The sequence below is a fragment of the Coregonus clupeaformis genome, chromosome 1, assembly GCF_020615455.1.
Source record: "Coregonus clupeaformis isolate EN_2021a chromosome 1, ASM2061545v1, whole genome shotgun sequence".
Classification (NCBI taxonomy): Eukaryota; Metazoa; Chordata; class Actinopteri; order Salmoniformes; family Salmonidae; genus Coregonus; species Coregonus clupeaformis.
The window spans coordinates 96668153-96684612 of NC_059192.1; the positions used below are offsets into that span (position 1 = coordinate 96668153).

Sequence of the window (16460 nt, forward strand, 5' to 3'; positions counted from 1 at the left end):
TGTGACAGCATATGAAGTAACAGGCCAGTCTGGGTTTAGTACAGTGTGACAGCATATGAAGTAACAGGCCAGTCTGGGTTTAGTGCAGTGTGACAGCATATGAAGTAACAGGCCAGTCTGGGTTTAGTGCAGTGTGACAGCATATGAAGTAACAGACCCGTCTGGGTTTAGTACAGTGTGACAGCATATGAAGTAACAGGCCAGTCTGGGTTTAGTGCAGTGTGACAGCATATGAAGTAACAGACCCGTCTGGGTTTAGTACAGTGTGACAGCATATGAAGTAACAGACCCGTCTGGGTTTAGTACAGTGCAACGGGCCAAAGCAACTGTAAGAATCGTGAAAATCAATGACACTAAGCCGACGGTTTTGAGCCAATGCACATCTTTAATGTACAACACATCATAAGCTTAGCAGCATGACATGTCAGAACAAACACAATTGGATTCCAATTGAGGAAGATCAGATCTGTCATTTGCTACAGATAGTGGTAATGATTTTTCAATGAAGACAAACAGTCCTACATCGTCATGGTTTATTTTGATGGGTGGGTAGACCTCTGTCTCTGGCCGTCTGCTGCTACTCTGCGCTCTCTCATATTGAACCTTTACGTGATCATTAGCCCCGATGTCTCTGCACTGTGAAATATAATGCTCTCAATTCTCTCTGCATTGAGCTATTTTTAAACAGCCTACAATTCAAAAGAAGAGCCATCCAGACCAGGGAAAAGAAGCTACTTACTGACAGGATGACATGGATTGATTTGTATACGTACAACATTCCAGTGTAGGAAGTGAAGTGGTCCCATAATGACAGATTCCTGCCATCCAAACAAAGTAATAAAGTAACTGATATCAGTTTCAATAATAGTTTGGTTGTGGAGAAGGTCAAATCTAATCTGTGTGTAAAGTAACCCATTCTGATATGTCAATGTTAGGGTTTTCTCATTAGTCAATGAATGAGGTATACTGTACCATACATACAGTATTTGTATGTAATCACTTTTGATTTGTGTATGTAAAATTATATGAAAGGTTGAGGTTGCAGCATACTTTGAATTGTCCCACAATGGTGAGACAATTCAAACTACGGTGCAAATTGCACATCCAAAACATAGTCGTTTCAATTTTATGACATTTTCAAAAAATTGTGTTGCATGCACAACTACCATCAAGTATTTTCCACTGGAATGAGGACATGCTTGCACCTCTCTGTCTCATATTATGACATTGTCATTTTAGCCTTTTACCTGTGGCTAGCTATGGAATGTCATGCAGTAATGGAATATATCATTTCTTAAAAACCTCCATTACAGCTAATGTTAGATGGGTCCATCACATAAATGCACATAAAAGTGTACTGGACTACAGCCGGTAATCTGAATGCACTCACTGACTAGCAACTAGACACACTCAATGACCACCCCATTATATCCCAGTGCTTGATACAGAAGCTAGACCTTTGCTCTTCGGCTCTAATAGCAATTACCTGCATGGACAAATGGCCATGTCAGCTCCACTTAATCTATATGCAGAACAGGTCTGGGACCTATCTCGATTTGGAGCACTGAATGTATCAAATTTGTTATGAAAATATTCACGTTAATGTGGACTACATCATACACAAAGTATGATACTCTCTGCTCTACAATACAGATTAGAACTATGGTTTTACCGTCATTTTAGACAGATGCAGTCTAGGTTATATAAAACACTGTTTAACAAACACTTTGCAACTCACCTCGGCATGTGAGGTTAATAAAGAAATCATCTAAAAAGAGGAAGAACTTAAAAGAAGCACATAAACAATAATGATCTTGTATTTTTGCTGAGATTGCTGGTTAATCATTTATGACTCTTTCCCTTTTTCCTCCACTTGGACATCCTGTTACTGTTACAACCTTTCTGACCAATGAGTGAGGGACACTGTAACAACATAAAGACATATATCTATTAGTCAATGAGTGAGGTATACTGTAACAACATAAAGACATAAATCTATTAGTCAATGAGTGAGGTATACTGTAACAACATAAAGACATATATCTATTAGTCAATGAGTGAGGTATACTGTAACAACATAAAGACATATATCCATTAGTCAATGAGTGAGGTATACTGTAACAACATAAAGACATAAATCCATTAGTCAATGAGTGAGGTATACTGTAACATAAAGAAATGAACTACCAGTCAAAAGTTTGGACACACCTACTCATTCAAGGGTTTTTCTTTAGTATTACAATTTTTTACATTGTAAAATAACAGTGAAGACATCAAAACTATGAAATAACTCATGTGGAATCATGTAGTAACCAAAAAAGTGTTAAACAAATCAAAATATATTTTATATTTGACATTCTTCAAATAGCCACCCTTTGCCTTGATGAAAGCTTTGTACACTCTTGGCATTCTCTCAACCAGCTTCCTGAGGTACTCACCTGGAATGCATTTCAATTAACAGGTGTGCCTTCTTAAAAGTTAATTTGTGGAATTTATTTCCTTCTTAATGCGTTTGAGCCAATCAGTTGTGTTGTGACAAGGTATACAGAAGATAGCCCTATTTGGTAAAAGACCAAGTCCATATTATGCAGCTCAAATAAGCAAAGAGATACGACAGTCCATCATTACTTTAAGACATGGTGGTCAGTCAATAAGGAAAACCTTCAAGCGCTATGATGGAACTGGCTCTCATGAGGACCGCCACAGGAATGGAAGACCCAGAGTTACCTCTGCTGCAGAGAATAAGTTCAGTAGAGTTACCAGCCTCAGAAATTGCAGCCCAAATAAATGCTTCACAGAGTTCAAGTCACAGACACATCTCAACATCAACTGTTCAGAGGGGACTGTGTGAATCAGGCCTTCATGGTTGAATTGCTGCAACGAAACCACTACTAAAAGACACCAATAAGTAGAAGAGACCTGCTTGGGCCAAGAAACACGAGCAATGGACATTAGACCGGTAGAAATGTGTCCTTTGGTCTGGAGTCCAAAATAGAGATTTTTGGTTCCAACCGCCGTGTCTTTGTGAGATGCGGTGTGGGTGAACGGATGATCTCCGCATGTGTAGTTCCCATCGTAAAGCATGGAGGGGGTGGTGTTATGGTGTGGGGGTGCTTTGCTGGTGACATTGTCTGTGATTTATTTAGAATTCAAGGCACACTTAACCAGCATGGCTACCACAGCATTCTGCAGCGATACGCCATCCCATCTGGTTTGGGCTTAGTGAGTCTATCATTTGTTTTTCAACAGGACAATGACCCAACACACCTCCAGGCTGTGTAAGGGCTATTTGACCAAGAAGGAGAGTGATGGAGTGCTGCATCAGATGACCTGGCCTTCACAATCCCACGACCTCAACACAATTGAGATGATCTTGGATGAGTCGGATGGTAGAGTGAAGGATAAGCAGCCAACAAGTGCTCAGCATATGTGGGAACTCCTTCAAGACTGTTGGAAAAGCATTCCAGTTGAAGCTGGTTGAGAGAATGCCAAGAGTGTGCAAAGCTGTCATCAAGGCAAAGGGTGGCTATTTGAAGAATCTCAAATATAAAATATATGTTGTTTTGTTTAACACTTTTTTGGTTACTACATGATTCCATATGTGTTATTTCATAGTTTTGATGTCTTCACTATTATTCTACAATGTAAAAAATATAACAAATAAAGAAAAACCCTTGAATGAGTAGGTGTGTCCAAACTTTTGACTGGTACTGTATATCCATTATCCATTTCCCTTCCTACTACTGGGCCTTCTTCATAATGAATAACTAGGATTATACTGAGTAGTAATTTATTATTCCAGGCTGTATCGCAATCTGTCCTTAATTGGGAGTCCCATAGGGTGGCGCACAATTGGCCCAGCGTTGTCTGGGTTTGGCCGGGGTTGGCCGTCATTGTAAATAAGAATTTGTTCTTAACTGACTTGCCTAGTTAAATAAAGGTTAAATAAAATAGAATAAATAAAATAGAATAGTGATTAGGCCATACAGAATTACCTTTCACGTATTGAAACAATATCATTTTTGTACGGATTATAACTTAGTATTTAAAGTATTTACCTAGTGATTTGTAAAAGTAGGCTATGTGTTCCCAACATCTCCTATCAATACATTAAGGAACTGAAGGAAGGCACAGGGGATAAGTAGTGGGGCTGTCTGGGGGATAAGTGTATTAGCATTGATATATTCATGGGGCTGTATTTGGGTTCTTGTGGAGAGGTTGAGTGGTAGAAGATCTAGTCTTCCATATGCACTTAGACTGCACTTTGGTTATAGTACTCAGTGATTTCCTCCCTATGCCATGACAGGCTTTCATCTCTAGAGCAATGTACCACTTTACTTAAAGCTGACTGGCAATGCTTTACTTGTTAGAAGCATGTATGAGCCTTGATTCGTGTTTGATATTATAAGGCTAATGTTATGTTTCTCTATGTACTTTGGGACATTTTGGTAACACTTTTCTTAAAGATTTTGCCTTTTACTTAAAGATTTGTTCATAGCTTTTTGGCGTTAAATTAATTGATGGTATGATTTCTAGAATATCCTTGTTGACAGAAGATTGTTCATTGAACAGTAGATGTCAGCCTTGCACCTAAACCAAAAAGTCTGCAAAGGCCAATGGATTATTACCGCCTCTCTCAGATACTCTGTATATATCAACTCACAATAGACCCTACTGTGTACATACAGTACCAGTCAAAAGTTTGGACACACCTACTCATTCAAGGGTTTTTAATTTATTTTTTACTATTCTCTACATTGTAGAATAATAGTGAAGACATCAAAACAATGAAATAACACATATGGAATCACGTAGTAACCAAAAAAGTGTTAAACAAATCAAAATATATTTGAGATTTGAGATTCTTCAAATAGCCACCCTTTGACTTGATGACAGCTTTGCACACTCTTGGCATTCTCTCAACCAGCTTCACCTGGAATGCTTTCCAACAGTCCACATACAGTTTCTTGCAAAAGTATTCATCCCCCTTGGCGTTTTTCCTATTTTGTTGCATTACAACCTGTAATTTAAATGGATTTTTATTTGGATTTCATGTAATGGACATACACAAAATAGTCCAAATTGGTGAAGTGAAATATATAAAAAAAATAACTGAAAATTGGTACGTGCATATGTATTCACCCCCTTTGCTATGAAGCCCCTAAATAAGATATGGTACAACCAATTACCTTCAGAAGTCATATAATTAGTTAAATAAAGTCCACCTGTGTGCAATCTAAGTGTCACATGATCTGTCACATGATCTCAGTATATATATACACCTGTTCTGAAAGGCCCCAGAATATGCAACACCACTAAGCAAGGGACACCACCAAGCAAGTGGCACCATGAAGACCAAGGAGCTCTCCAAACAGGTCAGGGACAAAGTTGTGGAGAAGTACAGATCAGGGTTGGGTTATAAAAATATATCCGAAACTTTGAACATCCCACGGAGCGCCATTAAATCCATTATTAAAAGATTGAAAGAATATGGCACCACAACAAACCTGCCAAGAGAGGGCCGCCCACCAAAACTCACGGACCAGGCAAGGAGGGCATTAATCAGAGGCAACAAAGAGACCAAAGATAACCCTGAAGGAGCTGCAAAGCTCCACAGCGGAGATTGGAGTATCTGTCCATAGGACCACTTTAAACCGTACACTCCACAGAGCTGGGCTTTATGGAAGAGTGGCATGAAAAAAGCCATTGCTTAAAGAAAAAAATAAGTAAACACGTTTGGTGTTCGCCAAAAGGCATGTGGGAGACTCCCCAAACATATGGAATAAGGTACTCTGGTCAGATGAGACTAAAACTGAGCTTTTTGGCCATCTAGGAAAACGCTAGGTCTGGCGCAAACCCAGCACCTCTATTCACCCCGAGAACACCATCCCCACAGTGAAGCATGGTGGTGGCAGCATCATGCTGTGGGGATGTTTTTCATCGGCAGGGACTGGGAAACTGGTCAGAATTGAAGGAATGATGGATGGCGCTAAATACAGGGAAATTCTTGAGGGAAACCTGTTTCATTCTTCCAGAGATTTGAGACTGGGATGGAGGTTCACCTTCCAGCAGGACAATGACCCTAAGCATATTGCTAAAGCAACACTCGAGTGGTTTAAGGGGTAACATTTAAATGTCTTGGAATGGCCTAGTCCTCATGAGAGCCAGTTTCATCATAGCGCTTGATGGTTTTTGCAACAGCACTTGAAGAAACGTTCAAAGTTCTTGAAATGTTCCGTATTGACTGACCTTCATGTCTTAAAGTAATGATGGACTGTCGTATCTCTTTGCTTATTTGAGCTGTTCTTGCCATAATATGGACTTGGTCTTTTACCAAATAGGGCTATCTTCTTTATACCCCCCTTACCTTGTCACAACAAAACTGATTGGCTCAAACGCATTAAGAAGGAAATAAATTCCACAAATTAACTTTTAAGAAGGCACACCTGTTAATTGAAATGCATTCCAGGTGAGTACCTCATGAAGCTGGTTGAGAGAATGCCAAGAGTGTGCAAAGCTGTCATCAAGGCAAAGGATGGCTATTTGAAGAATCTCAAATATAAAATATATTTTGAGTTGTTTAACACTTTTGGTTACTACATGATTCCATATGTGTTATTTCATAGTTTTGATGTCTTCACTATTATTCTACAATGTAAAAAATAGTAAATATAAAGAAAGACCCTTGAATGAGTAGGTGTGTCCAAACTTTTGACTGGTAGTGTACATTCAAGTCGTTAATCATGATTCTAATGATCCCTCATGTCAGCATTACATTAGTTATTTAATTGAGCTTCTATATATAGTAGTTTGCGCATTACAATGTATCTACACTCACAGTTTCCCTATACAGTGGGGAGAACAAGTATTTGATACACTGCCGATTTTTCAGGTTTTCCTACTTACAAAGCATGTAAGTAGGATTTTATCATAGGTACACTTCAACTGTGAGAGACGGAATCTAAAACAAAAATCCAGAAAATCACATTGTATGATTTTTAAGTAATTAATTTGCATTTTATTGCATGACATAAGTATTTGATACATCAGAAAAGCAGAACTTAATATTTGGTACAGAAACCTTTGTTTGCAATTACAGAGATCATACGTTTCCTGTAGGTCTTGACCAGGTTTGCACACACTGCAGCAGGGATTTTGCCCACTCCTCCATACAGACCTTCTCCAGATCCTTCAGGTTTCGGGGCTGTCGCTGGGCAATACGGACTTTCAGCTCCCTCCAAAGATGTTCTATTGGGTTCAGGTCTGGAGACTGGCTAGGCCACTCCAGGACCTTGAGATGCTTCTTACGGAGCCACTCCTTAGTTGCCCTGGCTGTGTGTTTCGGGACGTTGTCATGCTGGAAGACCCAGCCACGACCCATCTTCAATGCTCTTACTGAGGGAAGGAGGTTGTTGGCCAAGATCTCGCGATACATGGCCCCATCCATCCTCCCCTCAATACGGTGCAGTCGTCCTGTCCCCTTTGCAGAAAAGCATCCCCAAAGAATGATGTTTCCACCTCCATGCTTCACGGTTGGGATGGTGTTCTTGGGGTTGTACTCACCCTTCTTCTTCCTCCAAACACGGCGAGTGGAGTTTAGACCAAAAAGCTCTATTTTTGTCTCATCAGACCACATGACCTTCTCCCTTTCCTCCTCTGGATCATCCAGATGGTCATTGGCAAACTTCAGACGGGCCTGGACATGCGCTGGCTTGAGCAGGGGGACCTTGCGTGCGCTGCAGGATTTTAATCCATGACGGCATAGTGTGTTACTAATGGTTTTCTTTGAGACTGTGGTCCCAGCTCTCTTCAGGTCATTGACCAGGTCCTGCCGTGTAGTTCTGGGCTGATCCCTCACCTTCCTCATGATCATTGATGCCCCACAAGGTGAGATCTTGCATGGAGCCCCAGACCGAGGGTGATTGACCGTCAACTTGAACTTCTTCCATTTTCTAATAATTGTGCCAACAGTTGTTGCCTTCTCACCAAGCTGCTTGCCTATTGTCCTGTAGCCCATCCCAGCCTTGTGCAGGTCTACAATTTTATCCCTGATGTCCTTACACAGCTCTCTGGTCTTGGCCATTGTGGAGAGGTTGGAGTCTGTTTGATTGAGTGTGTGGACAGGTGTCTTTTATACAGGTAACGAGTTCAAACAGGTGCAGTTAATACAGGTAATAAGTGGAGAACAGGAGGGCTTCTTAAAGAAAAACTAACAGGTCTGTGAGAGCCGGAATTCTTACTGGTTGGTAGGTGATCAAATACTTATGTCATGCAATAAAATGCAAATTAATTACTTAAAAATCATACAATGTGATTTTCTGGATTTTTGTTTTAGATTCCGTCTCTCACAGTTGAAGTGTACCTATGATAAAAATTACAGACCTCTACATGCTTTGTAAGTAGGAAAACCTGCAAAATCGGCAGTGTATCAAATACTTGTTCTCCCCACTGTATGTACAATGGCAATGCTCTTACTCAACGTGTAGGCTGTAATTTACATTTACATTTTAGTCATTTAGCAGACACTCTTATCCAGAGCGATTTACAGTTAGTGAGTGCATACATTTTTCATACTGTCATCAGTGTGTTCGTCAGTGCTGGATGGTTTAGTATATCCATGTTCTGGTATGTGAAGGTATTTTATCTCCTGCTAACATCACACAGCCAGAGTGTCAGCTGAGCCCCTGCCATAGGGCCCCTGCAGAGGACTATGACATCAGAATGACATCGCCCTTGGGCTGTCAAAAGCGAGTTCACTGCAACTGAGATACACCTAGGGGTTGAGCCTCATGCCTCGAAAGGAAATAGAGCCAGCCATCTTTGATGTATTTTTAAGTGGTGTGAACTAGCTCAAGGCTGGTGATCTCTTAGTTTAGTATTAGCATTTAGGGCCAAAGTAACAGCATATGCTCATTGTACAGCGCTGACTTTGTGTGCTGTAATAACAGAGATACTGTACACAGTTTAGGAGGACGGTTTAGGAGGTGGGAGGACGAGGAGATGGGTTATGGTGAAGCGTTCACAGTGTAGCTGCCTGTGAGACAATGCTCAGGGAGGGTCTGGGGGCAGGAGAGGGCTGGTTTCCGTCAGCTCTGGGCAGGAATTGGAGAGCCTTCCTGAGAGGCCCCCACCCACTGACCATATAGCTCACTCAGGGCTTTGTTCCTCTTCTCAGGAAACCATAGCCTAAGAGGAACAGTTCAGATGGCTGTAACAGTGTAAGACAGTTGTGCAGGTAGCCATACGTAGATTTAAGATGTCCATTGGCCAAATATAGTATTAAACTAACTTTCTATTCAGTTTTCAAATACCTATTTGAAGATGTGTTGATTTCATAAGTTAAAAACAGAAAAACAATGCCATGATTATTGGATTTTAGAGATTGATGTTTGCAAACATCAAACTGCCATACATTTCAAGATCAGAACACTAAAATGTTAGAAAAATGTTTCTATACTGTATGGATGAAATCCTGGTATCTACATCTCAGTTGTAGGCTGTTGGGGAGGTAGGCTACAGAGACTTCCTCCACTCGATCTCTGACGGGTGGTAGACTAATCTGCATAAAATAATGACAGGCATTCTTGAGCTGAATTAGTGGTTTTGAGACCCAGCGAAGTTTTTTCAAGAGTTTTAACCCAACAATTGGCCACTGCCTGAAGTAGGTGAAATGAACTTTAGGATTATGCAATGGCGACGATTTTGTGGTGAAAGATCCTCTGGGACCGCGTGATTGTTGCTTTGGCGGTCCATTGAAGACAGAATGGGCCAGACGTCTGTCTCTACCTTGTCTCAAAATGAGAGCGGTGGTGAGTCTACATTCCTCGTTCACGCGAATACGGCTATCTTATTGTTTAGATGTCGATGTCTGACAATTTTCACTCTAACTTTGCCCCTGTTGAAATGTACCTTTTCAACAAGTTTGAATTGGTTTGCCGGAAAGGATCTGTCTTATTTTCCATCACTCCAATGTGCTCGTGCATATGCAGTTACATCATTGCAGCTGATTCTGAATGCATGTACATGTAACAAGCTGTTGAAGCAATTGTCTTCCATCAGACGAAACGAAAGTAACATTTACTTTGACAAGAATGCGATACATTGTATCGCTAACGTTATGGTCATCAGTGATGGAACTATTGAGACTCAACAATTACTAATCTTTGAACCCTGTTTTACACAGACACAGCTAAATTACAATGCAAATTGGAATACATGCAAAACATAGATCGTTTATGCAATAGTTTATTGCGCCGTAAAGAATCCAGTACCACACTGCTCTGGCTCACCTTTTGACCGGTTATAGCGCTATCAACTACATCTTCAATGGGAGAGATACTGATCAGCACATCTGTTGTCTTTTCAAAAGAGAGCAGGGACATATTGGTTTGGTTAACAAGCTAGCCTACATAATAAGTAACCTAACCTTTACTGAGATGTAAGAGCTTATGCCTTAAGGCTTTAGCTCAGTGGGATAACACAGTAGTCCTGAAGACCACCTGGGTTCAATACCCGGTTGGTCAAACATGCTCAAGCAAACAGACATTACTTTATTGATGTCAAAGTTAGTATGTGAGTGGTGAAGAAAGTTTGAATGCATGTTGGCACAATGAATGCAGTGGGAGATGTTCAACAGGGGGGATCAGGGATGCAACTTCTGTAGCATACTAACCACAATGCTTACTTAAAGGTCCATTGCCGTCAGAAATGTGATTTTCCTGCGTTTTTATATATATTTCCACACTATGAGGTTGGAATAATACTGTGAAATTGTGAAAATGATGATAATGCCCTTTAAGTGTAAGAGCTGTTTGAAAAGACCGCCTCAAAATTCTGCCTGTTTTGGTGGGATTGAGTTTTGGCCTGCCTGGCAATAAATTTGTACATAGACCAATAAAGAGAGTTCCAAACCTTTCTGCCAATAACAGCTAGTTTTCAATTTTCCACTCCTCTCTCAGACCACTCCCAGAAAGTCCTAGCAAACTTCTTGCTTGAGAAATTGCTCTTTGCTAAGAAGCTATTTTTGTTTCATTTGAACATTTTAATTGAAAACCATCACAGTAAGGTACTTAATTGTTACCCAGAAATGATTTGATATTGAGATAAAAATGGCTGCATTGAACCTTTAACAATAACATTACTAACAAGTTAATGCATGCCTGACTTTTCAACTCTCCAGGGCCTAAATAAACTTATAGTGCACCCCCAAGGTGTTATAGTTCTGAGTTTACCTTGCAAGGCATCTCTTTAACAACATTGTTCTCTCCTTGTTCTCTTCTCTCCTATAACCAATCATAGTCCATCATTTTCACTATTCCTAATAACAATGTCAGCTTTTTACATGTTTGGTCAATTACACAAAATGTGAGAAAATTCTTGAATGTCAAATAGCATGGGATCTTAAAATACCATGGTGTTTAAGTGCGTAAGCCTTCCACAGTGACTGGATAAACCCTCCCCAGTGGCTTCAACTGAGGAAACCTCTCCCTATTTCCCCTGGACCAAATATTTTTCTTGTTGCCCCTGGCACATAAAGAAAGACAATGGGAAAAACATATGGTGAGCAAACAGCACGGCTGATCACATTTAAGGCAAACAGATGGCTGTGAATGAATGCTTTTTGATTTGGTGTGTAGTTTGATCATATGTTATTCGGCTACTCAAAGGTCTGTTTTTAAAGCCCAAACAGTATTAGTGTTTTTGGTTATGACACTCCTTTCTAATGACGTCATCATAGAAATATAATCTATGGACGTCATCCCATCAGTACGAGTCACAGCCTGGAGTTTGCAAAAAGTGTTTACTAAACTGTATTCAAGTGTATCAGTAAACACATAGGAGCAGACATGCAATGTGTTTTGACCCTCCTAACGCAGCATTGTGGAAGACCAGGTTGGGTCTAAGCTGAGCGCTTTGGACCATCTTGCTGCTGTGTTGATAATACCTAGTAATGATATCAGTTGCATTTTTCTATTCGGTATCGATTTCATATGGTTATAGAAAATAGATTGCAACTGTGTGAATGTTCACTTTTTGGTGAAGTCCAGACAACTGCTTGGGGATTGCCCATTGGGCCAGGTATGTTCTGGTAGCAAACCTAGCTAACCAGTTTGAATACAATGGGAAGCCCATCCACAGGTGATAGCCCATCAGTAGGCTAAGCATGCTAAGCAGCCTGTCAGAATGTCTGTGAAAGGGTTTTGTGCATGAAGGAACAGTCATGTATGCTTTTTTACAGAATAGTGTGGGCTAACAGGATGGATAAACGGATATCACAAACTGATATCACGATCAAATTATCAATATTGGTGCCCAGCACATTGCCCTTCCATTACTTTAGAAAAAATAATACATTTTTGCCAGGAGACTAATGTTTTTCAGTTCCAGAGTAAGTGTGTTTCTCTTGAAATAGTGATGACTGAATGTCTCTATTCATGATTTCTGTGTACTCCATCTGTGATGTTTATTTTGGCTGATTCAGTTCTACTTCCTGTCTCTCTAGATACCTCGTAAACATAAATTATCAGGCTGACTGAGGCATGCTGGTCCTTTTTTGAAAGTCCTCTTGTTTTGTCTGAAATGTCTTGATTGTTGTCTCTACAGCTTGAAGCTGATATAGACCTACTGATGACAAGTCATCTCAAATCTTAGATTGATTCTGTATAGCCCCAGTCATTCATTTGTCTATGGCTGTGTTTACACAGATAGCCCAATTCCAATCTTATTTTCACTAATTAGTCTTTTGACCAATCAGATCAGCTCTTTTGCCAATAATTGGGCAAAATATCAGAATTGGGCTGCATGTGTAAACACAGCCATAGACAAAGACACATGTATGACTGGGACAATACAGAAGTGACATTTTCTGTGACTTTCATTTCGTTATGGCTCCGAGCCATTCTCCTTGATTCTGAAGGGAGGCATTGTAAGAGCTGAGGACTATTAACTTTTTTTCTGCATCTGTGTCCCTAAACCATTTTCTCCCCTGTCCAGCAGCTGTTTGAATTATTGTTGTCCTGCAGTACTTTGTTTGATACTGTGTGTGAGTTATACCGCCACCTCAACATGAAAGCTGCTGCCTGGACTATAACAGAGATTAACAATTATCTAATTTTAGGCTTTGTATACTGAATGTGCTAGCAGATCCACATTGACAACAAATCATTGATAAGGTTTTTTTCCTAGCAGATGGGCATTCTGCTGTATATGGCCTAGATGTTTGTGCTGTCAGTGCAGTCTCAGTCATTGTTTGGTTGGTTTAGCACCATTAATTACTTCACAAGAAAATCTAAACAAAACTTGAAAAGGGCTACTCAATTAAGTTAGCTTGCCTAAGAATGGAAGAAAGTTGACATGACACTAGTGACATTTAAAGTTGGTACTGTAAATATGTCAATTGATTGAATATATAGAGCTCTGTCCTAAATCAGTTCTCCATAATAGTCAACCTCTCTAACTCTCTCCACTAAGCAGCAAGAAGTGAAGCCATTGTTCATTTTCTCCCAGACAGTTCTAGTCTTTTTATTGAAGAGTCTAATGGTGATAATTGTGAGCATTACAGATTTTCCTGCCATTAACCACACAAAGAACCTGCTGTAACATTCCCATTGTTCTTATTTTATATAAATCTGGAAATGAAACCATGGGATCGGAAGTTTGGAGTGCAGCTGGCCTCTCATGGGCCCCACCTCTTTCATGTTTGTTTGTTAGCTTGATTAATTGAGGCTACATGTGATAACTGTAGAAGGATATTATGAGTCCTTCTATAGGCTTACCCCAAAATTCCCCAAACATTTTGGGGATGTTTTTGGTAGCTGTTTGGGGTATTGAGTGTCATTCTGGGTAATTAGCAGGACCTGATGTAACAACCACTTCATTGTCCACTGTTTTGTCCCTCCCTTATGCTAGTAAAATATCTTTCTAATTTACATCAGAAAATAACGTTCACTTAAAATTCCTTGTCAGAATTGAGGAGCAAAATCTGAAGGGAAGATATTAACTGATCTACTGTAGTGGTGTATAACATTGTCCTGCATTATTCAATACTCATCACCTCAGGCCTTTTCAATATTGAATGTCAGGCCTCAGGCAAGAAATTGTTATCCCTGCTGGTCTGGTCATTCATGGGAATAATCATTAGTGATCATGGTTGTGTTTTTAAAAAATCGCATCAATGTTTGGTAACTGCCATCTGCAATGATATATAGTTATATAGTTATCTGTTTTTATATAGCTAATCCGTTTTTATATGAGTAGAATGTTTAAGCTTGGAACTGGAGCTCTGCTGAAAGGATGATTGGAAATTGGAAATGATATGTCACCTGTGTAAACACAGTTTGGGCTATAAACCTGCCTGATGGCTTGAAATGTTGTCTTCATTGCAATGACATAACAAGGTATTATTAGCCTTAGAATGATGGACAATTGTGTCATGCTCAAATCAAAACCCTACCATCGAACAGCGTCACAAAAGCTAGTTAGACTAAAACAAGCTTAGCTGAAATGGAGGTGTTAGCTCAAGCTGTTGGAAATAACACTGGCCTCATGCTGTACTTCTCTTCACATTGAAACACTTGCCATATATAACCACTGAGACATAATGATTATTCATTAGCTTGTTACCGGTCATTTGCCATTTATAACCACTGGCTGAGACATAATGATTATTCATTAGCTTGTTACCGGTCATTTGCCATTTATAACCACTGGCTGAGACATAATGATTATTCATTAACTTGTTACCGGTCATTTGCCATTTATAACCACTGGCTGAGACATAATGATTATTCATTAACTTGTTACCGGTCATTTGCCATTTATAACCACTGGCTGAGACATAATGATTATTCATTAACTTGTTACCGGTCATTTGCCATTTATAACCACTGGCTGAGACATAATGATTATTCATTAACTTGTTACCGGTCATTTGCCATATATAACCACTGGCTGAGACATTATGATTATTTATTAGCTTGTTACCGGTCATTTGTCATATAAACTCAGCAAAAAAAGAAACGTCCCTTTTTCAGGCCCTGTCTTTCAAAGATAATTCGTAAAAATCCAAATAACTTCACAGATCTTCATTTTTAAAGGGTTTAAACACTGTTTCCCATGCTTGTTCAATGAACCATAAACAATTAATGAACATGCACCTGTGGAACGGTCGTTAAAACACTAACAGCTTACAGACGGTAGGCAATTAATGTCACAGTTATGAAAACTTAGGACACTAAAAGGCCTTTCTACTGACTCTGAAAAACACCAAAAGAAAGATGCCCAGGGTCCCTGCTCATCTGCGTGAACGTACCTTAGGCATGCTGCAAGGAGGCATGAGGACTGCAGATGTGGCCAGGGCAATAAATTGCAATGTCCGTACTGTGTGACGCCTAAGACAGCGCTACAGGGAGACAGGATGGACAGCTGATCGTCCTCGCAGTGGCAGACCACGTATAATAACACCTGCACAGGATCGGTACATCCGAACATCACACCTGCGGGACAGGTACAGGATGGCAACAACAACTGCCCGAGTTACACCAGGAACGCACAATCCATCAATCAGGGCTCAGACTGTCCGCAATAGGCTGAGAGAGGCTGGACTGAGGGCTTGTAGGCCTGTTGTAATGCAGGTCCTCACCAGACATCACCGGCAACAACGTCGCCTATGGGCACAAACCCACCGTCGCTTGAACAAACAGGACTGGCAAAAAGTGCACCAGGGGTGATGGTTGGATTCGCATTTTTCGTCGAAGGAATGAGCGTTACACTGTGGCCTGTACTCTGGAGCGGGAACGATTTGGCGGTGGAGGGTCAGTCATGGTCTGGGGCAGTGTGTCACAGCATCATCGGACTGAGCTTGTTGTCATTGCAGGCAATCTCAATGCTGTGTGTTACAGGGAAGACATCCTCCTCCCTCATGTGGTACCATTCCTGCAGGCTCATCCTGACATGACCATCCAGTATGACAATGCCAGCAGCCATACTGCTCGTTCTGTGCGTGATTTCCTGCAAGACAGGAATGTCAGTGTTCTGCCATGGCCAGCGAAGAGCCCGGATCTCAATCCCATAGAGCACGTCTGGGACCTGTTGGATCGGAGGGTGAGGGCTAGGGCCATTCCCCCCAGAAATGTCTGGGAACTTGCAGGTGCCTTGGTGGAAGAGTGGAGTAACATCTCACAGCAAGAACTGGCAAATCTGGTGCAGCCCATGAGGAATGCACTGCAGTACTTAATGCAGCTGGTGGCCACACCAGATACTGACTGTTACTTTTGATTTTGACCCCCCCTTTGTTCAGATACACATTATTCATTTTCTGTTAGTCACATGTCTGTGGAACTTGTTCAGTTTATGTCTCAGTTGTTGAATCTTGTTATGTTCATACAAATATTTATACATGTAAAGTTTGCTGAAAATAAACGCAGTTGACAGTGAGAGGACGTTTCTTTTTTTGCTGAGTT

At 40.6% G+C, this 16460-nt stretch overlaps 1 protein-coding gene across 3 annotated transcripts in view; it reads left to right on the top strand.

Annotated features, from left to right (window-relative positions):
- LOC121578032 (phosphatase and actin regulator 2-like) overlaps positions 1-16460 on the top strand; it is an 89678-nt gene that overhangs the window by 15902 nt on the left and 57316 nt on the right. The window contains exon 1 of one of the 3 annotated variants that reach the window (XM_041892094.2): positions 9522-9809. The exons of the other annotated variants lie outside the window; for them this stretch is intronic. Within the exon in view, the coding sequence (XP_041748028.1) occupies positions 9764-9809 (46 nt within the window). The 5' untranslated portion in view covers positions 9522-9763. Of the gene's footprint in view, positions 1-9521; positions 9810-16460 lie in introns of those variants that run through there. 3 annotated transcript variants of the gene reach the window in all.